We start from the raw sequence: 22,462 nt of genomic DNA, 5'->3' as shown, positions 1-22,462 counted from the left end.
CATGAATGACGCATAATTTCATACGCGTTCCACATGATAAAAACTTGCTTCAATTTTTCAATCGAAAATTAAGTTCTTATGAACAATCTTTTATAGAATATAATATACCCGTAACCGCGCTCTATATACTCATTAGAGTATTTGGATTTGATTGTCCCGGCTCTTCGTTATGTCATTAGGCCACTCGAGTGTGAACCAGGCTTTTAAAACTGTTAATCGGTGTGTTGACTGAAACAACAACTAAAACCGTCAGACGGTACAACATTAACTACAATAGTAGAAAAGTAAGATTGCTTATTTCACTGTATCATTACATTTTCGTGTTTTCGTGAAGACCTATTAAAAAGAGCAAACCAAAGGCTCTGACTAGTGCATTACAAAGTATGACAGGTATTGTCTGCAGTCTTCTGTCGAAACAGCAGCGTGAGACGATCAAATTTAATAAGCTCTATTTTATTGAAAATATAGAATGTTAACCAACACATTTAAGCTGAATGTGGCTTCGTGAAAATTTCTCAGTTTACTTTCATTACTCTGTTTGATCTCTCATTTGATTGTTAGGTGCACAATGTTCACAGCAATCACAGATCATGACAGATTTACCGGCCCATTATGATGCATTGTTTTGCTAATCACAAACACGAAAATATTGCCTTTCAGTGATGTCCAAAATGCAAATCTTTAACGTCATTTAATGCTTTGTTTATTTTTCGTATATATTTTGAGTACTGAGAAATATAATGACTATGGTAGTTTATAATAAAGCGCGCTCTGTGTTCCAGCATGACTTTTGTTTTCTTGCTTTTGATGTCAGCAGTTGCCAGTTTGGTTGGAATTTTCTCTAACATACGAATGCTGATTTTCGGCTGCTTCAACATAAAGACGAATCACACAACCCTTCGAGAACTCAGACCGTTTTATTTATTTATCAAGTCAAGCTTACCCAGTTGTATACCAATGTGAAAGTGGTGGCAGAAGTAGAACCACATCCTTTGCTAAAATACCAACTTCCAAAGGCAAATAATCCATGTGTAGCCTACGAACACAGACGCCTTATCTGGTTCGAAATAATTGAGTGTTTACTTAAAAATTAGGGCGTGTTTACAAAAATGCTGCGAATGAATTACCCAAGTCCAAAACAAAATGTTCAAAATAATTCATAACTCTGTGAATGTTTCTCCTAAAGAAATAATTCTAGTCTCTAAATAAATGTTAACAAAAGGAGAACATAGGAAAAATAATGTTTTGTTGTGGTCCGAAATATTTCAGTTAGCGCATAAAATTAGAGCGTGTTTACAAAAATGTGCTGCGAATATGGCGAACGAATTACACAAGTCCAACACAAAATTGTTCAAAACAATTCATAACTCTGGGAATATTTCTCCTAAAGAAATAATTATAGTCTCTAAGTAAACGTTTACAAAAGGAGAATACAGAAAAATAATGTTTGGTTGTGGTCTGAAGTATTTCAGTGAGCGCTTAAAATTAGAGTGTGTTTACAAAATATGCGCTGCGAATGAATTACACAAGTCCAGCACAAAATTGTTCAAAACAATTCATAACTCTAGGAATATTTCTCCTAAAGAAAAAATTATAGTCTCTAAGTAAACGTTTACAAAAGGAGAATACAGAATGTAATGTTTCGTTGTGATCCGAAATATTATAGTGAGAGATTAAAATAAGAGCGTGTTTACAGATATGCGCTGCGAATGGCGAATGAATTACACAAGTTCAAAACAATTCATAACTCTGTGAATAGTACTCCTAAAGAAATAATTCCTGTCTCTAAGTAAACGTTAATAAAATAAGAATACAGAAAAATAATAGTGAGCGCTTAAAATTAGAGTTTGTATACAAATATGCGCTGCGAATGAATTACACAAGTCCAACACAAAATGTGTAGTCTCTAAGTAAACGTTAACAAAAGGAGAATACTTGTATTTGTGTATAAGTTGAAGTACGATAAATATGGAAAATTACCGGAAGTTGCTTGCAAAAAGGCATTTAATTTCTAAGCGCCATGCGAGTTGCTTACTCACCACATGTTTGTTTTCAACTGATATTTCACCTGTTTGTTCGTCCTCCCAGTCGCTCTCAGGTATCAAATTTGCTTATAAGTCGCCTTTCTCGACATATCTAGTTTGTCGACATATTTGGCGAATATAAGAATTAGTATTGTTCAAATTTCTCGTCCGTTTTTCTGAGAGAAGTTGGTCATCCCACTTCCCGCCGGAAACACGCACACGCAAAGGGTTAAATTGATTGTGGCATTTCACAATGGCTTACATGGTGGGGGGCACGTACGTACGACCGTACGTACGTACGTACGCTAAACGGACAGTGACGTCATAACCCAATCCAAATTTCTTTTGTATTCATGGGTTTATCAAAATCTCTTATCAATGGGGCTCCGTGCGCCATAGGTTTTGTTGTATAAGAAAAGGTCGCCAAAGCGTAATATAAGAGTTTGTATGGCGCTAAAATTCGATCAAAACTTAGACAACAATATTCCCTCGACAACCCACAAAATTTTTGAATCAAGTCTGGAAAAAGCTTACTTGGTGTATTTTGCTGTGCTTTCAAAACTTCTTAGAGCTTCCAAACGCCGTTTTGAGTGGTTTTTACTCGTGGATATGCATCCACGAGTATAGTGGCCTACCGTATGCAAATGAATCACTCACTCTGGTGTAACCGGAAGTGGAATAATAGTCAATCCCACGTCATCCGCTACCCGGAAGCTCCATCTATTAGCCAATCATCAGCGAATCGCAACACTACACAGCTTCGAAAGTTGTGACACACCAACCTGCGGGTCGCCATTGCATGGCTGTGGGGACCTTCAGTGGGGACTTGTATTGTGACCTCATTCGCTGAAGCAAAAGCTGATACAGATAGTCACAAGACCTTTTTAAAATTTGTGTACTCAATAAACCCAAATCATGTTATTAAATGAATTACTTACAAGTGTTTCTTTTAGCAGAATAAAAAATATTTAACTTATAGTTCGATTCACATAACGCTGACAAAAAAGTATGGACTGGACCCCGGGCCGCGGGCCGCCTTTTTAGCAAAACCCCTGTTGGGATAGCTACCGCCGATTGTGTGATCGAAATGAAATGCCAAAATATTTCGTAACGAACTGATTTTTTCAGTCAATATTTTTGGTCGAATGGATCGGTTTTGAGTTTGAAGATTTCGCGCTTCAGCTTTCGATCACACAACGCACAAGGACCTATTTGTGAAGGATATTCACATTAGCTGTGGTCACACTACAGGCTTTTACACGGGGAAAATCGTTTTACCTAGGGAAAATTTCCCCAGGTAAATTTACCTCTGGTTTCATTTTCCCTAGGTTAGAAGGTCACACTGGAGACCATGGGACTTTGAGAGGTTTAACGTCTCAAAGGATTAAATTTCAGCTCGCGTGTTCAAAATTTTGGCGCAAAAATGGAAAAACATGCTCGAGAATCAAACGGATCAAAGAAAGGTTTTTATTCTTATTTCATTGCTGTTCATTACTTTACTCCAAAGAGCAAGACGAGCAAGAGTAATTTTACTGCAGCGCCTGATTTCTCGAAGGATTCAAAGACGACGAAGAGCCGCATTTAGTCAATTCTTGACTATTTTTGCGTGCCGAAAACAACAACGACCCAAACGTGTAGCATGGGGTCTTCCGAGGCCGCAGTATTGGTTTGTTCTATTTCAACGCGTTAAACATTTGCTGGGAAGAAAATTTTCGAGTTTCAAGGGAAACATTTAATTTCATTTACGCGACTGTTGGTCCTGTAATCCAGCGACAAGAAGAAGTCACGTTCTCAAGCGCTTCCAAAATTAGTTTCACAACGCGATAATTCCGGATCTGTCGCCAGCGCGATCGCCGACGAGCGTCCATTGGTCGGCTACTCTGGGATTTGATTTTTCCCTTTCTCTGCTTTAGGGTAGTTGTCAAGGGAAATCCACAGGACATTCTTTTGTTCTCTTGCGGTTTTCAAGCCCCAGACGATAAAACTTTCCCGAGGTAATTTACTCAGGGAAAAATCGGTCACACTTGCAAATTTGAGTTTCCCTAGGGAAACTGTCAACAAGTCAAGTTTCCCTAGGACAAAACCCTGTAGTGTGACCACAGCTATTATTTTCGTTACATGTACATAGCTTTCCAATAGATGTAGGATTTATTTTTTTATACCTTGCTCATTTTAAAGCAGCAACAGAATAGTTCATGAATGATACAGCTTATTAAAAGCTTGCTCCGTTTTTGTAAAACACAAAAATAAATAAATTCATGTCGTGAAAAGACTCGTGAATTAAAAAATTAAATTGTGACTTTATCAAAGGAAAATATGCGCACTGACATTCACAGAGTGTATACAGTATGCGAGCCAGCGAGGCAGGCGAGGCATGCGAGGCAGAGGTACGAGGCATGAACAAAACATGCGGGGCATGCGAGGCATGAAGAAGAATCCCCAACATAAACTTCCTAACCGTTAAGCTAACCGGGGAGCTATAGAAGCTAACCTGAGTGCTATTTAGGCCAACCGCAGTGTTTTTAGGCTAACCTGAGTGCCTAGCACGTCTCCCTCGCATGCCTCGCATGCCTCGCTGGCTCGCAGATTGTGCATCCCCACATTCACATGCTTGTGACCCCCAGTCGTAGTTCGCATAGCTTACCAAAAACGAATTCGATGCAGTAAATTATTTCGCTGCGTAAGATAAAAGTAATCCATCAAACAACGGACAACTACCGAACGAATAGCTAACGGCTCTGGAAAACGGCGAGTTCACTGAAAGACGAAATGAAATTCGAGACGCGTGATTTTACCGCAACCACGGATATGCAAATTGGTTCCACCGATATTAATAGTACAAGTATTCCTAAACGGTGTTGAAAGGCAACTGTGACCCTCAAATCTCTTTGTTATTTCTTTAAGTGTGGCTCTTTTTACGGGAAAATGAAGCAGAAAGTGGTAATTACATCGCTAATAGCAATGATCAACACTTATATTTCCGTAGGCTGACGCTTGTTTTGCTTAGGGTGCAAATTCCGCATTTGGGTCTCGCTTACGGTCTTCTAGGCTAAAAAGCCAGCATTTTTTGCTCTCGATCAAATCTAAAATATATTTTTTAAAAGGTTTAGAAATGGTATCCAAACTCAAGCCACTCCCAGCTGGTTTAGGCGTTTCATTCAAAATTTCTGACAAGCGTTCCCGCGGTAATGTAATGGCGAAGACCCTCCTTGCGCCCGTAACGCACCTCCCACCCCCGTGACCGTGGGGGACAAACGCGTGAAGAGTTATCTGGAGATTAAAAGTTAACCAAGGGCTCTGCCAGTTTCTACTTTGATGAAAAACGTTCACCTGAAAACAACGAAGGCCAAAAACAAATTTACAGGATCCTTAAATCGCTGGACTACAAACAAAATTCAAAAGTGATCCTAACTCAATGCATCGGACACGACAACGTGGAGCTTAGGCAACTGGACGGCTGAAGAAAAAGAACGGAAAGAAACCGGTGTGACCAACGTGACACGTGATGACCTACGCATCTTGTCCCGACTTTTTCGAAATGAAAATCAATCGTTTATATTAACATGTCACGTTGATCACAAAACAATTCCCAAGACCCTATTACATTGACTAACTAATAGTAGCGAAGGGTAACCATGTATTAAGGCAAGTATCTGAGTATAGCCTGACCATTACAGATTGCATACAAATGTAAGAGATTACATTAATCTAGAAATTCTTTAACATAACACTATACACCTGTCACACAGATAAAATCTCACAGTTGATGAAACTACTAGAATGCTACTCAAAGCTTGTGTCTTAAAGCTGCCTTAGGTAAACAACTTAACGGTACATAACCTGGGTTGCCTCTTTAAATATAAGCTTGTATTTTTTTGTACTAACTCATCTTAGACCTTAGCTTTTGTAAGCACTCTTCCACGTTTCCTTTAATTTACATGGCATTTCCTAGTTATTTGTGAAAGCCGCACTGGCTTATTACACTATATCGTCGCAGCGCTAGCTCCAAAAGGGACATTGTAGTAAGGACTGGCCTCATCGTGCTTGCTCACGTCCAAGTATGGCACATCCATCTGCATTAGCATCTCCAGTTTTTCAATCAGTTGAACGAAATTGGGACGATTACAAGGATCTTCCCTCCAGCATTCCGTCATCATTTCATATCTGTTTTGGATTGGGACATAAAAACAATTAATAAATGTTTGGACTGGTGTGTTGTTTCACCGGTAATGATAAATAATCTATAGGCAAATGAATTACAAAACCAACAATTTAGCAAACATATTAACCGTTGGCTTAAAAAATAAATGGAAATATTTAAAACAAGTTCTGTCTCCATGGTTTTAGGTGCATCTTTTCCAAGTCCTTGGCACACTAGTTATGATGTAATTTTAATAAGGTCTTACAGACCTGTCGCTCTCAAAGGACGATTTTTCTTCACAATGACTTTTACCAATCACTTTTGCACCATCTTTTTCGTTTATTAATTCGAATTTGACAAACCCATCCAAAACGTTATGTAACACGCTTGTAAGATGAGGACACTTCAAGTGGAGCGTTAAAGGATATATACAGTATCTGTGGTGTGAAATATCAGCTATATCATTTCCTAGATTCGAAAGTTAAAAAAATCCAGATTCTGCATGTTTTCTTAATTTGGCAATAAGAAATTCAGAAACTTACACCTCTTCACAGCACATATCTGGCCTTTCCATGCGATAACCAGTGTTCAGTAGGTGGTACAGCTCTGAATTAGTCAATGTCGGGTATGGAACACCTCCTGAATTGTATGAGGATTGTAAGAGTTAGCCAATAAACAAAGGTAAGAACATTATTTCTCGCTCTTGTATATGTTTTATTATGATTTGACAGCTGTATCAACAATTTGATTCGTGGGCTAAAAAAACCTTTTGGGATACCCAGTGGTAGTAGAAGAGACAGGATAACTCTTAGCGATTAAACAAGCTCTCCACTTACCCACAAGCCCAAGAGATTGACATTAATGCTTTCATATAGCACTTATCAAAATTCCCCCTTTGTCTTACTGGCCTTAGTAATTTACGTCTAAGTGATTCTGATATTGCACCTTAAACAGTTAAGATATTCAATTAAGTAAGGCTGTCTTGGAAGTGGAATTATTGTAAATTAATGGTAATATCTCCGTACCTGAATAAAAAAGGACAGAATATGTTTAAAAAAAATATAGGTGTGATTGGTTCACTTACCTAAAGTCGACATTTCCCAGAGAAGAACACCAAAGGCCCAGCTGTGTAAAAACATAAAGGAAACAGATATTAACTTAATTCAACATTTGCTTGGTTTTGCATTACCCTTTCAAAAACATTATTTTAATAATGATTTTGCATGTTATGCTAATGTATAGTCAAGTAGTTTCCTTAGCCAATACTATATTTGAATACAAGGCTGTTCATCCGGCTGAAGTGTGACGGGAGTAGTAATTGAAAACTAGTCTGACCTTGAATATACAAACAAACACAGTTTACATAACTTTTATCAGAGAACCAAATAACCGAGTAAATAACTTAATAAATAAATAGGTAGATATGTAAACAAAGAAAAACAATAAAACATGTACCATAGAAATTAAATCCTAAAATTGAAAACTTCTAGGAAATTGTCTACTTACATATCACTTTTGGTAGTCCAAATGTTTTGATAAAGTGCTTCTGGTGCCATCCATTTCACTGGAAGCTTTCTCGTGTTTTCTGAAGTATTGACATCTTCATATATTTGGCGCATCAACCCAAAGTCCGATACTTTCACTTTGTTGTCACAGCCAACAAGTACGTTTCGAGCGGCCAGGTCCCGGTGAACAAAATTATTTTCAGCAAGATGATTCTAAACAAAACCATAAACGGGAAAAGAATAAATTATGTGACAATAAGTGACCATTATTACATAAGTGTAGTTTATTATACAAAAATGTTTCATACGGTTTGTTAAAAACATTTCTTATAACCCAGTGGGCTACTACACCATAAGGTAATGGTTTAACCCAATCACAGCGCACAGCATTACACTTGGTGCCATATATCTGAAACAAAGCCAAAGTTGAATTGGGTTATATTAAGCAATAACAAGCTGAAAGCAGTTACTATGACTGCGTTGAACACAATTGGAATAATTACCATTCCCTTTGCAATCTGCCAAGCAAAACAAAAAAGCTGTTTGGTGGAAAAATCTTTCTTCTCTTCATCATCACTATCCTCAGGATTCTCTGTAGAGAAGGCGGCAGCCGGGCTGTTTCCATTTGATGTTGATGGAACTGTCAACAATTCTTGGTCAAGTAGATCCTCACAGTCATGGCCCTAAAGTTCATAAATAGGAGGCGAGTCTCAACCAGGTTTTGCTCTGTTGTATTAAACGCACTAGGTGTTGCAAATCAGCGCACCAAGGAGATATAAAAAATACATTCCCAAATCACTACTTTTGCTTTACAGTTTGACAAATAATCCTTCTTTGTCGGAAAAAAGTCAAATATGATTAAAAGAACTTCTCAAGTGGTCAACTAACTGTTTGAGGCAAATTAAAATACAGTTTGTTTGCTACATGATTTGGCTAAGAGGCAAAAAGTATGATAGCTTAAGGACGGTGCCTACTAATATCGAAGTATTTTTGTGCGGTTTATGACTATGCGGGAAAAGCAGATCTTGGGAAAGCCTATTGAAATTCAAAACGAAAATTGGGGGTAGCCAAGCATTTTTCAGAGATAATTAAGCAATAACATCTCTAAAAAGCGCCAAAATATGAAGCAATGTATGGGATTCTTTCCTAAATTGAAGCTTAATTATCTCTGAATAATGCATGGTTACCCCCAATTTTCTTTCGAGATACCAAAAGCGTTTGGTAAGTTCTGCTTTCTCCACATAGTTTTGAACCGCGCAAAAATATCCCTGTATTAGCAGGCACCACCCATAGGAGTTTCCTAGGAAACCCGAGTACCTCGAGATGCGCAGAACGTATGCGCAGTAACAATAGTAGGCACCGTCCTTAAGTGGCTATTGACGAATCCTTTTAATGAGTAAACGTCAGAAATCTCCAAAATAAAAAAAACGTGGCAAAACGTAATTTAAGCCAACAAGGTTCAAAAAAAAAACAATAAGCAAAAAAGCATGAAGCAAGCATGTAGAGTCAGAAGACTTGCTTGAATTAATTATCACTCAGCGTTTATTGATTGTTCTCCCTGGACTTGGAAAAAACACTTGACTGATCTAACCCAACGAGCTCAAATTTGGGAAACGTCTTCATCTTGACGGGTAGGTGTGCAGGGCTGGTGGAATTTCATCAAGATTTAGACAGACGGCTGTCCAGGTATTCAGTAGCACCTACTATATGAAACGGTTCATTGAAAATTCACTTTATTTTTTTTAAAGCTTAACCAGGTTGTAGAAAAGAAACTTATCACTAATATACATATACATATTTCCAATATGTCATATTATTTACGCTCTGATGGAATATATTCTACCTTCACTGAGGTTTCATCTACCACTGGCTGATCTCCCACAATCTTTATCTGGATAGCACTGCTTTTCTGAAAGGGAAAATGACACTAAGTACCATGATACAATGGGAATCTGGTTTTGACAGGGACATTTTGCAGAAAATAATTTTTCTTGTAATGTTTATGTTTTTAGTTCATTTTAATATTCTGCTCTTGGTTTCGATTACTTGTCTGTCTATTTTTGTAGTTTTCTGACGTTTTTGACAAATCCAAGATTGTGGATCCATGATGGCCGCCGCTTCGCAAGCATGACCTAATTCCAAAGGGGTATAACATCATCTACTCCCATTGTGGACCGCAAAGGAAGCATCCTTGAACATGCTATTTATCCTCCAAGTTAGTGTCATTTTCATAATTCATATTCTAGATAGGGTTAATGTGTGCTTACTTACTTCGGGGCGATCCTGTGAAGACAAGGCTATGTCAACAACATTTGATTCCATCTCCACTGGTGTTTAATCTCCTTCCTTCTGCTTCAGAGTACAAAAACAAATTTATAAATAAATAGCTAAAAAAAAAAAAGAAAGAAACCAACAAAGCATTCTGCTATACGCCAGTATAAGAATCATGAACATTCCACTTTCACACTAGATTACGTTACGTTACGTTACGTTGTTTTTGTGTATTTGTCTTTGTACACCCAAGGTGAAAGGAGCTTGGCATTAGGCCCATCCAGATAACCTAAGACCAAACGTGTAACTAATTACAGACAATTGCTAAAAGAAAGAACTGAAAAAATATAAGTGAACAATGACATCTTCGTGTGGCTTGTTGACTGGCAATTTTATATACTGGTGAAAACGTTTTAAACGGTACCTGTACTTTATCAAAGTCTGTTGTTGCTCTCCCATCTTTGACGACGTCTTTGTCTTCATAGCATTTTGCTTGAGAGATTTTAGGCTTATTGATCTAAAAATTAATCATAAGTCATGAGCAATGAACACAGTTTCTTATAGTATATTACCGAATGATTTAGGTTGCATTATAATAGGCCTTTTGAGGGAAGGATAAGTTATAATTTGAACCTGCTATTATGTTTGATTTAACTGCTTTGTTTTTCACTCTGAAATGTTTTTCTGTATTGTTTTTCAGTTATACTCAATCGATTAATTAGAAATGGAATAAAAATTAATAGTGATGAAATGAGAAAGTGCGACGTTATTCACGAGTTGCAAAACTTCGGAAAACGACCGAGTGAGCGCAGGGAACGAGTGAGTTTTCCGAAGTTTTGCAACGAGTGAATAAAAATCTGTACAGAGCACTTTCTATGATGTACTTTGTTTATTATATATAAAGCGAGAATTGAACATGACCATCAAATCAGTTTTATTTCCATCTGAAATCTGATGAGCTTACTTGCAAAAACAGTAAAATTTCAAGAATCTAAATGAACTGGCGTTAAATACTGTTCTCCGGAAACAAGAAGAAAAAGAGTCTACATAATAATTACTCCCTTTCCAAGATAACTGAAAATACCGGGAGATTGGTAAAAACGTAATGAGCAAAACCTTTGCTTTTTAATCACTATCTAATTCAATGAAGTAATGCTTACGCTTCGCGCAGTGCAAAGTCCAGGCAGGACTTTGTTGGCTTAAACTGTTTATAGCAATGTTAAACGCTCCTCCTTGAATTTTCGCCCCTTGAAATAAAGAAAAAGGTCTTTGTGGCGATTGCTGATTCCTTGATGATAAACTTACTTCTTCGGTTTGTCGAATAGCCAGCGATCCTGAAGTGCTAGCGCTCAGAATGTTGGATATATCCCGCTGCTGTTTTTCTGAAAGCGAACTGTAATTATTGAGGCTCAGAACATTTTTATGTCCAGAGACTTGCATGATGTGAGTCGGAGGAACCTCTTGATCGTTCAGTTTCTGAATCATTCGCTTTCGGGCACTGTGGTTAGTAAGATTTTCTGCGTGCAATCCACCTTTTTGAGCCATAGTCTTCATGAGTGAATTCAACTTGTTTATACCCATCGGCGCTGTCTTGAACCAGGGTTTTGAAGACTGTGCTAGTTTAGTGTAGTCGACGGGACAGTTGACGGCCAAGTAAAATGGGCTGTCGGCTTAATTCATTTGCTCTGGCCTTTTAGAGGCATAGAGATGATAGGCTCACTCTGGCTTTTACAGGATCTCTGTCACTACCTGGAACAGAAAACATTTTCGGCTTCACAGCCCGAGTGTCTTTCGGTTCGGCGCCTGTTCTTGTTTTTGTTTGCCTCTCGGTATATTCGAGAAATTGAACTCCATCCGCACTGGCTTTAAGCTGAACATCTCCCCATGTCATATCTCTATGCTCCTGGCATCCTCTCAAACCAAAGTGCTGGGTGTTATTCAACCATAAAGTGTTTAATAAGGACTCCGAAGACGAAAGACCCAAAAGTTATTTGCCGTAGAGAATGTCGACCTCTTCGTCAGTCAGAGCGCGGGCGGCTTTTGTTTCCTTTGCCAGCCTTCTTCAATTCCTTCTGCTTCGCAACCAGTGTTTCTCTAGTTTTCCTAAATTCCTGTCCATCTATGATGGTTGTTGGATATCCTTTTCTCCGTAAATAGCGGTCGAAGCTGGAAATAAACGATCTTAATGTTGTTGGTTCGTATTCTCATCCGTCCTTTTTTTTCACCACCACGATGAACGTACACAGTATTTCATCGAGCACTTTCGCTTCAATATTTTTAAGTTCTTTACTTATTTCTTTTGCTCTCGGAAACTCTTTGAGCAAGGAAACATCTCTGTTCGTTTTGCTCAGAGTATTTTTGTTTGCTTGCTCCTCAATAAATTCAGCTAATGGCAATTGCAGAGGAACAAATCGTGAAGCCGAAGCCATGTTTTGAAATCACAGACTTATGGCGCCAGATTGGCGGGCTCTATTTTCTCAACCGTCTCTGAAGCCATTTGCCGAGTGATTGCTATACTCTGTTTGGCTAAGTGGTTGGACTCCGCAAACGCTGAGTGGTTATATTTTGCACGTGTGAGAAAAGCTATACAAGAAGCTGATTGGACGTATCACTTTTTTCACATGTGAAAAATAGAAAATAGCAAATTCTACTTACAGCGTTTATCATCTAAAATTCTCGCTTTATATATAATCAGGATCTATACTGAATCGTCTTGAGAGACGTACGGACGCCATTTTAACATTTTACTATAGGTTTGTTAACTCTCGGGAGAACAACAGGGGGGTGGGAGGGGGGGGGGGGCGCAGGGACGGGGAATCCAAGACTTTCAATAGACATAAAGAAGAAACATCAGTAACAATAAAGTAATTAAAAAGAAACTAAGCATCATATTCTTTTAAATAGGTGACACAAAAAAAATCTTTTCAGTAAGATTATGATTATGTCAGTTACAATAATGCTGGAACCGTAGGTCAAGTGCTTCGCGTTGTTGTTAAGCGTTCGGACTCCAGCTTACTCAATGGCGGTGCTTTCATGTTTTTTTAATTATTTACCGTGATAATTTGAGCGGAGCACTTAATATGTTAATTTTTCTATTATCTCTCATCGAATATCATACCATGCTTCTCCGCCTGCGTAACCACTGCAATAGGTCACCAAATGTCACGTACTATATCACCAGGAACTTGTGTTCCTGAAGCGTGCAACATCCAACGAGGGATACGATATTCTGGTGGAAACCCAACAGCTTCATCTGCTCAATCTCAGACATGAATTCTACCTTTTGTGCCTCAGTCGCATTATCTATATAAACAAGTAAATCCACATTAATCACAGTATAACGTTTCTATAAACACTCCTTTAATCACAATTTGGCTAGAGACAAATGCCTGGCCCTTTCCAGCCTCAACAGCATTCTCAACAGCGTCAACATCTTTGCTATAGGTCGCTCATTAAATCGGTCCCTCAGACTCTAATTCAATGTTGAGCCTCAGACTTGCAGCCAGTACACGGATCGATTCTAAATTACCTTGCAAACCTTTGACAGCAACGATCAAAGATGCCCTCTTTGGTTCTTTTCGCAGCTGTTTTCCAGTTTCAAATACCTCAATTCCTGCTCGTCTTCTTAGAGTTGCTTTGTGAACCACGCCAAATGCCCCTCGGCCCAGCTCTTCTTCGTATTCTATTTGCTCAGGAAGTATTTCCCACTTGTCGAGGGGAACAATTTGGCGTTGTGAGCGAGCCGTTCTGGAGGAAAATCAGCAATTAATACTTCAAATACAACTGAACATTTTTTTTAGTCTTTCTATTTTTGTTTATTGCTAAAAACAGCTTGTTCACGACTTACAACGGTAACAGTATGGGGAATTTCAGGGAAGGCTGACATGTCTGCCTTGTTTATAGGGTGATGAAATTTCATGGCTTGCGTCATTTGCAATTTCATCAAGATATTTACTTGTGGTTATTAAATATCAAACTTCTGTACCACCGCAATTGAAATTGCGTCAGAGAACAGTGGCCATTAATGAAACGTTTCCATTTAAATCGCCAGTTTTCTAGGTCAAAATTTAAACTTCTCTTAATTTTCGTTCGGGACAATATTATATGGCACTAACATCTAACTCTTTCAGCATGGTTAGGATGAAAGTTTAGCTAATCAAATAAGCTATAAAAACCAGACTTGAATTTTAAGCTTCGGTTGAAGCTTTCTCAGCGTAGTTGCAAACGGTGTAAAAAAAAGGTATATATATGCCCATTTCCTCTGCTGAGATTTAGGCATGGATTGAAATCCTTCATTGCAAGTGGGCCTTAGAAACGTTTTGCTTGTGTTTGGTAAGTTCTTTGATACCTATCAAGAAAGGAAAAATGAACGACAATACTCCAGTACCAGTCTTATGTGTTTGAATGTCTCATGGTAGTATAGATATTGTTCAGTTCAAACCGTAAGTAACCTGCCCAGTCCTATTCGTTACGTTTCTTCGGTGCTGTTCGGTGCTGAGGATAAGAGTTTGAAAGTACAGAAGACTTGGTAAGCTTAAATGCTTTTGAAGTTATGAGCAACGGCGGAATGAAGGCGGGGGGGGGGGGGGGGAGGGGGCAACCCTGCTTAACATCCTCAGGATTTCGAAAAACCTAGACTGAAAGGTGTAAAGACCTCTAGAGATACAAACCTTTCAATTTTCTTGCGATAGGACTTTCTGTAGGACCAGATGCCAATCATAATTGAAACTATCAGCAACAGAAGCAACGCAACACCAGCAGATATGTAGGCAACTGCATTTATGAAGGTTTTACGTTCTTGTATAGACTCATCCCCTTCCTCTTTGGGGGGTTTACTCACTGGAGAGAAAAACAAACAAGAACATAACATGTACAATAACTAGCAGAGGCCTTAATTAATAGTGACTGATATGGAATGGAAACAATCGTTAAGGAAGGATTAAGAAAAACTTGCTACAGAATGGAGCATTCAGCATTTCAAGAATGTACTTGATTTTCCCAGATTACTCTAAATATTTTTCACTAGCCAATCTTTTTTCACCATCTACACCCCACATCAAGTAAACATGTTTATGCAAGATAACAGACAAATTATTGTTTTCAAAGCGAAATGGGTGCGATTTTTTAAGAGCTGGATGGTCTAATTTAGGAGATTTGCTAAGATAATGGAAATGACGACTTTCCCTACTTTTGGGGTATTCTATAATACAATCAAATTACGGAGGATGGGAATTCAGAACAAGCTGTTCATATTTACTTGACTTTGAAACTGATAGGCCGACAGAATCGATAAGCCAACTGCATCTCGACACAGAGCTGCTCTGCAAAAAGTTCTACTTGCCTTCCCCTAAATGGAAGCTTATTATTAATTATTCAATGAGCACAAGGAGGTCTTGTGACCCAAATTTGTGCCAACAATTCTTCTACTTTCTTACAAATTTGAGGAACAGTTGATGGTAAGAAGGTGGTGGTGAATGGCTAGATCACATCTCGTGGAGTTAAAGAGACAGAAAGGGAAGTAAGAAGAAGAGACTCCAAGAGTGATGAGAGCTTTGGCGGTACCTTTCAATTACTTTAAGTCTGTTGATTGAGAAATGCTTCTCATTTTGTTTCCTCATTTCTGTTGGACACCACTTGAAGAGGGCACATGTAGAGTACCTCTTCCAGTGTTTTGTAAATTTTCTGCCACGCGCTGTACAATTTTTATAAGGAAATATCCCCCCGCTTTAGGGACAGACCATTAGAAAGGTTCTGGGGTGGGGACGAAGTACAAAAAAAATATTTTCGTGCAAGGGAAAATCTTATGAAAAAAATTCAAGCACGCCGAGTAGGCTTAAAAATACTCCTGCATTGGCCTAAAGGGAAATGTTAATGAAAAAAATTCATGCCGCTCAATTTCACTCCCCCATAACTTTTGTAATGGTCCGTCCCTTACAACTGAAGTATTTGAGATTTTCGTAGGCTTAATTACCAGCAGCTGTTTAGGAGATGAGCCTGCGCTCCTTCCCCGAAAGTCTCTTCTCGGGGAAGGACAAGATCGAACCCGAGAGAGCGGTGAAAACCGAGGCTTAGATCTTCACTTATTTTTCTTTACTTATATAAAATATACTTAAAGAAATGACCGATAGATTGGTGGAAGTAAAAAAGAGGGACAGGACTTGCTTGAGTAACCTCTTCAGTAGTCAATTTCTTGGCTTTGGCAACTGCAATCATTGGTGGCTTCTTTAAGCAACTTCAGGTATGGAGCTTTACGGCAAAATATGGTGGATTAGGGATATCGAGATTGAGGCCTTGGCAAATCACCTGCAGCAACGAAACCTTCAAGATATTCAATGTGTCTTCCTCTGCCATGGCACAGATGTTGTATTGGTCAAACATTATTGGATGCTGGAGGGTGACAGTAGCCATCACTTCGTCTCTGGCCGCAGAAAAGTTTATTTCTTCTTCAATAGCTGCAAGGTCGACTTCATGGGTCTGCCGGCGAGTTGTCACAGAAAGGCGGGAGAAATACGAAGACATCTGCTGAGAGGTCAGAAACTCAGTTGAATTAGGGCCTTTTCATATGAGCCCGGTTACCGGGCTGGCCCGGTAGGCGGAACGAATTTTGTCTTCTGTTCATATGGGAAATTTAATCCCGGTTACCGAGATGAAAATTGTCCTAAAGGCCCAAAATGCCCGTGGACCCGCGTTCCGACTTAACATAACATTTATTCAGGAGGCTTCAACACAAATACAAAAACATCCTGACTAGGAAAATCCCATGCTCAGTTAAAATTGTTTTGTCCCGGTCAGTCCCGGTATCCGGGCTGGAGTGTTCATATGGGAAAAATTTCCAGCTCGCGCCAGCCCGCCTTCACATATGAACACATCAAAATTTTTGTAAAGAAAAGAGTGGCGAGGCGAGATCTCGGAAACCGAGCCAGCCCGGTCGACCGGGCTCATATGAAGAGGCCCTAAAAGGGACAGTATCACGCTATTTTTAGTAACACATTGAAAATCGACAGACGCTATTCGGTTGATAGCAGCCAAGATGTAATGACCAAAATTCCATTAAAAGACTATCAAAATGCAAAGGAACTATCCACGGATATTTTCGCCGGCAGATGACCAAAACAAACATGGGTTCAAATTTGGAAACGTCGGTCCGACGTTTTCAATTTTCGCTGTCGTGACGCACTAAAACTCGGTTATACTCGGTATATTTTGGTTCAACTTTTCGTCTCAGTAGAATCACTATTAATATTTCTTTAAATTAGCGATTTAGAAATTTATTAACGCAGTGTTCAAAGTTTAAAATTAGTGAATTTTTGCCCAAAATCATCATTTCTCCCATGATACTGCCCCTTTAAAATGCCGCTCGCCATTCAAACTATGGGCACGTCTCATATCACGTGCTACAAGACTTGCGTCGACTTTCCGTCCAGTGGACTGACCAATGTTGAATTTAGCAGTGAGGTAGGCCTTCTGCTTTTCACTAAAACGATACGCTTTCTTAGCCGGTCGCAATGCCTATCCCTCTGTTAAACGTTCCTTGGATAGTTTGCTTGCAACACTGCTGTTTCTTAAGGTTGGCACAACACCGACGCCCTCTTCTAAAGCCTGCTCATAGCCACGCTTGGCAAGATTCAAAAGAGTGTGTTTTTCCAAGGAACGTATACATTTCTCAGAGGATAGCTGTTTCGTCCATGCCGAATGTCTCTGGAAAACCCTTGTACATCCACTCTCTAGGCAAGTGTATACACCATGCTTGGTCTGACTCTCCTGAATGTCACTGGAACTCTCTTCTGTTTTTCGGAGATTCGTCGTCGTCAACATGCTCTTTGTCTTTATGGCCGAGAGACTTGAATTTCCCCGGAGAAAATGTAGATTCTAACCACCTGTTTTCGGATTCTGTAAATAGGGAAGTTTATAAGTGTCAAAACGATGGGTAAAGGAATAAATTCAGTGTATTATGTTCTAGTTTTAAAAGTGCTTTGTATATTGCTATATTGGTATTATTTTTCCATTGCTCTTATTAGTTTTGAGTTGATCTTTCCAATTACGTAGTTGTTTTCTTAGCCATCCTTTTCTTTTAATGAAAATTTTAAAATAGTCGAGGGTCCCAAATGCAAACAACAACAACAACAAAAAACTTCAAGACTGAGCGTTACCTGTTGTCAAGGTATCGGCCTTGATTTCTTTTTTTATGAGTTCATGAGACACATCCCGCGAAAAAATACCTGATTAAAAAAAAACCCTTCGTTATAGTACTCTCACGCAATAATCACGCAACAAGATTAAAAACAAAGTAAAAATTAAAGCAAATGCCGTTTACCTGAACGAGCTAGTAGCAGTTTCATTTTGCTTTCCAACGATGGATCATCACTAAGGCCATAAATTTCCAGATGTCTCGTGGTGTCTCTTTTATATTTAAGAAGAGGTATACATTCGTATGACCAGGATATTCGTGGCTAACATTGCATTTAAAATTTCCTTCAACAAGAGTCGTAAAACTGCACAACATTTTTTCCTTCCACACACAGCGTTATAAACGCTGTAGATTATACCATGGGTCGCTTATGCAATGTAGTTTGTTTGGATTTCGAAATACTGTACAGAATTAGGTGATTACGTGTACACGGGGAATGTTGCGTGAGGGGCTGTGCACAGGGTAATTTATTCAAGTCACTAACCATACATGTAACTTGACACCAAATTAAAGAACCAACATTTGGCACCGAAACCTTTGTACGGACATATGTTACAATTTCAGTTACTCGCTAGTTTTTAAGTCATTTTATTCAGGTAAGCTACAGAGTCTTACATCACGAGAAAGATGATGAACACTTGCTAAGACTGCGCATGACTGGGTGGAGCGTATTAGTTTCTAAAAATCCTGGACGAACATCGAAAACCAATTCTTTCGTAAGAGTATCTCAAAGCTTGGAGGAGGTGGAAGTCTGCAGAAGACCCTGCCTGGAAGGTGTGTTAATCATTATTGTAAATGTTTGCTTTGATTTACTGGCATCTTGATGCTTTTTGGCTTTGAGCACAAACATGCAATTATTGTTTATTTTATTTGGGATAGAATTATTACGGTCCGTTTTTGTTTGTGGTCTTGTTGTGTACGATTAGTTAAATATGACTTAAACCAATCGAGAGTTGTACCTTGTATTCCATAAAGGTTCATTTTAGATAACAGGATATCATGGTCAACGGTGTCGAATGCCTTTTTTAAATCGAGGAAAACCACAGCATTAACATTACCACGATCAATATTAAAGGCCTAATTATCCGTAGCCTCCAGAAGGGCAGTTACAGTTGAGTGTAACGAGCGAAAACCCGATTGATGATTAGAAATGATATCTTCATTGGTCAAAAAGATATACAACTGATCATAAACAATCCTTTCAAACACTTTAGCTATAACGGAAATGACTGAAATAGGTCAATAATTATTCAGATCAGATGGCTCACCTTCCTTGAACAACGGAGTAGCTCTAGCACATTTCCAATCATCAGGAAATATACCAGAGACTAAAGATTTATTAAAGAGATCACATAGTGAAACTGAAATAAGATCAGCACATTCACGTACAATTTAAGCAGAAATACTTATTACCAAGTCTGGGCCCAATTGTGTAAAAATGGTCATTAAAAGCATTAGAAAGCTCACTAGAATTAGAGATAATGGCATCATTCAATTTCAGTTCTTTCACCGTTGTATTATTTACACGACGGGATGTAAGATCATTAAAGGTTTGTCACCTTTTTCGAGGATTACTACCCTTAGATTGAATAAAAGCATTAGAATAATAAGATGCTTTAGAAGTTTTGATGTCATTGTTTAATATATCTCGCAACTTTTTGTACTTATCCCAATCGTGTGGATCATTCAATGTAATTGCTTTCCTTTTGGCAGCATCACGATCACGCATGCGTTTCTTTAATTCTGAATTGATCCAGGGTGCTTTATTTGTTCTAGTACGTCTAGATCGGAGTGGCGCATGAATATTAACAATATCCAAAAATTTCGTTTTCCAGTCAGTCCACAAAACATTTGGATCTTCAGAACCATTACAGGACCAGTCTTGTTGAGCGATATTGTTACGAAAACTCTCTCGATTAAAATTTTGGAAATTTCTATAACAAATGGTTGAATGCCCTTTTGAAGGAAAAGCGAGAGATAATTTCCTATAAACGTAAATAAGGCTATTATCGCTGATACCAATATGAGAGACTCCGGAACAGACTACCCTGTCAATATAGTTTTTATAAATTAAATCAATTTATGTTGAATATGACTCAGTTATACGAGTAGGTTCAATTATAAGCTGTTGAAGCCCAAATAAATCAGAAATTTCACATAAGCGTCGAGTATTTAAATCATATTGAACTGAGGCCAGGTTACAGTTTAAGTCACCTAGCAGATAATATTCTAGGCCGAGGGAATCTAATTTCTCAAAAAATGATTCGTAGTATAAAAATAAATCAATTGAAGAGCAAGGAGGTCTGTACCAAATGGCTATCAGAAATGGCCTGGAGTTTGGTTTCCGAATCTCTATGCATACATTTTCAAGATTGAGTACATTCAAGTCAGAGCGAACTCCAAAATTAATCGAAGTTTTTATATAAAAACCCACTCCTCCTCCTTGTCTGTTTCTATCACGACTAATAAATTCATAGCCTGGTATTTGGACCTCACAACTTTTGATAGAGTCGTCTAGTTTAGTTTCATTAATTGAGAGAATATCAATGGAGCGATCGGCAAAGAGAATTCTTAGTTCATCAATATGCTTTGTAATACTATTTATGTTTAAACTGGCAATTTTAAAACCACGTCAAGAAGGAAGAAAATCAGAGAGATTAGTACTTTCAACTCAATCAATGTTTTGATTAGAAATACCTGATGATACGTCACTCTGTTGAAAAGGTAGCGTGGGCGTCTCCTGTTGCGAGCTCTGAGTTCCATTAGAGGCTTTGCCAGTTGTTGGATAGCTGAGGACTAAAAACCCTTAAGAGACGGATTATACTTGTCAGAACCAGATCTTAGAAACTTAATAAATTGCACGGCCAGCAATGACGAACCTTTCGCATTCAGATGAAGTCTAATACCATTTAATTCTGAGGCGTCAATAACTGAATTATCAATATAAGTAATGTTATCATTTTCTGCTATGAGCTTGACCCTCTCATTAACTTCGATGCGTTTAGCATCGACGTTGGTATCTCCTCTGTGGACTATACCCGAGAGACCAATGCTTGAGTTAGGAAACTTGCTCTTCACCTTCAATAAAAGGCTCTTGATATCGGCGACACATGAATCAACAGACTCCCATGGAACGTTGTTAGTGCCAATATGGATTATTGGTCATTAATGATAATGAGTCGACATCGAAACGTCACACGCGTCATTTTTTATCGCTATTCTTTATCTAAAAACAGAGAACTGGCTAAGTAAATGAGAAAATAAACAAATGAACAAATTTAGCTACATTTAAATGAAAGAATAAAGAAATGAATGCTTGGAAAGGTGTACGGTTGGACTTAGAGACGAAGGAATAGATGGTTGGTTTAAAGTGGTGGGGGAGGGGGGGGGGGGTGGGAGAGAGAACAGGATGGATTATGCATGGCGGCGGAATTGCAGAAGTGAGTATTCCAACAGAGCTGCACACCGTTACCTTGCTATCACGGCCAGCAAGATAGCCCCCCGCCCGAAACCCCCTTGTAAGTATTATAACATTGTCTCGTCAGCAAACAAATTACAACAAAACTTACCAACATTATTTCGAAGAAATAGAGCATCGGATTGACATCTCATTTGATCATTGATTCCAGCACTCTCATACAATACACAGTAGACATTCTCCATCGCTCTGGTGTAATTTGAAATTTTTAGAAACAATAATCTGGACTGCAGATCAGCATGTACCGTGACCCTGCCTTTGTACAAGGTATCGTGATACTTGGTGTATACCCTGAAAAATCGTTCGTCCTTATTCGCTGAGGCAACTTTCTGCATTTCCTGTTGTTTTTGTAAAGCCAGGATCGTGAAACGCTCAAGCTGGGACGTGATCGCACTTTTTGGTATTTTCCAACACAAAGTCACATTACCACCAACTGAGGCATACGTCACGAGAGGGCTTGGACATAGTCCCCTAGAGAAGCCGGCTAAAGCAAAGAAAACATTGGTAAAGTGAGACAGAATGAATACAATGGATACTCCAAAGCAAGGTTGGACACCTTACGATGTTTACACAATGGAAATCTTATTTCAAACTTAACAGTAAAAGAAGTTAAAATCAAAAGAGCGTACGCCTCAAATCCAGGTCTTCTGCTTCATATCTCTCCTATCCATATCTACTTGACCAACGAGGGTTAACTGACGAAAATGGCAATTGTTAACTTATTTCAGAGACTAAGCTATGAAAACAAATGACAGCTGACCGTTTTTAAATCAGTGCTTAGGCCTAAATAGTGTAGATCAGTGCTAAACTCCCCCAAAAGATGTCTCCTGTCTAAATGGAGGTCTATTCTGTCAG

At 38.7% G+C, this 22,462-nt stretch overlaps 1 protein-coding gene across 3 annotated transcripts; it reads right to left on the bottom strand.

The window, feature by feature from the left end:
- Positions 1 to 5,303: 5,303 nt before the first annotated feature.
- Positions 5,304 to 13,184, bottom strand: LOC146451095 (tyrosine-protein kinase receptor Tie-1-like). 3 transcript variants are annotated; one of them, XM_085099576.1, is made up of 9 exons: positions 13,060 to 13,184; positions 10,366 to 10,458; positions 9,942 to 10,022; positions 9,514 to 9,579; positions 8,174 to 8,353; positions 7,672 to 7,883; positions 7,250 to 7,290; positions 6,708 to 6,804; positions 5,304 to 6,188 (listed from the first exon to the last, which is right to left on the bottom strand). In XM_085099576.1, exons 3-9 carry the CDS (start codon positions 9,990 to 9,992, stop codon positions 6,008 to 6,010), a joined length of 828 nt encoding a protein of 275 aa, XP_084955702.1. In that variant the 5' UTR covers positions 9,993 to 10,022; positions 10,366 to 10,458; positions 13,060 to 13,184; the 3' UTR covers positions 5,304 to 6,007. The 3 variants fall into 3 exon arrangements, with proteins under 3 accessions (XP_084955702.1, XP_084955703.1, XP_084955704.1); XM_085099577.1 differs by lacking the exon at positions 9,514 to 9,579; XM_085099578.1 differs by lacking the exon at positions 9,514 to 9,579 and having other exon boundaries at positions 9,942 to 10,019.
- Positions 13,185 to 22,462: the final 9,278 nt, after the last annotated feature.

The sequence above is a fragment of the Pavona decussata genome, unplaced genomic scaffold, assembly GCF_977016875.1.
Source record: "Pavona decussata unplaced genomic scaffold, jaPavDecu1.1 SCAFFOLD_401, whole genome shotgun sequence".
Taxonomy (NCBI): domain Eukaryota; kingdom Metazoa; phylum Cnidaria; class Anthozoa; order Scleractinia; family Agariciidae; genus Pavona; species Pavona decussata.
The sequence above is the reverse complement of the archived record's forward strand: the minus strand, read 5'-3'. Positions and strand labels throughout refer to the sequence as shown.

What these genes read in the sequence shown, in the direction of transcription:
- LOC146451095 (XM_085099576.1), bottom strand. Translation starts at nt 9,992, where the DNA reads ATGGAATCAAATGTTGTTGACATAGCCTTGTCTTCACAGGATCGCCCC. An exon ending in TGGACTACCAAAAGTGATAT is followed by an intron (nt 7,291 to 7,671) that starts GTAAGTAGACAA and finishes GTTTTTACACAG; the next exon opens with CTGGGCCTTTGGTGTTCTTC. An exon ending in CTGGGAAATGTCGACTTTAG is followed by an intron (nt 6,805 to 7,249) that starts GTAAGTGAACCA and finishes CATACAATTCAG; the next exon opens with GAGGTGTTCCATACCCGACA.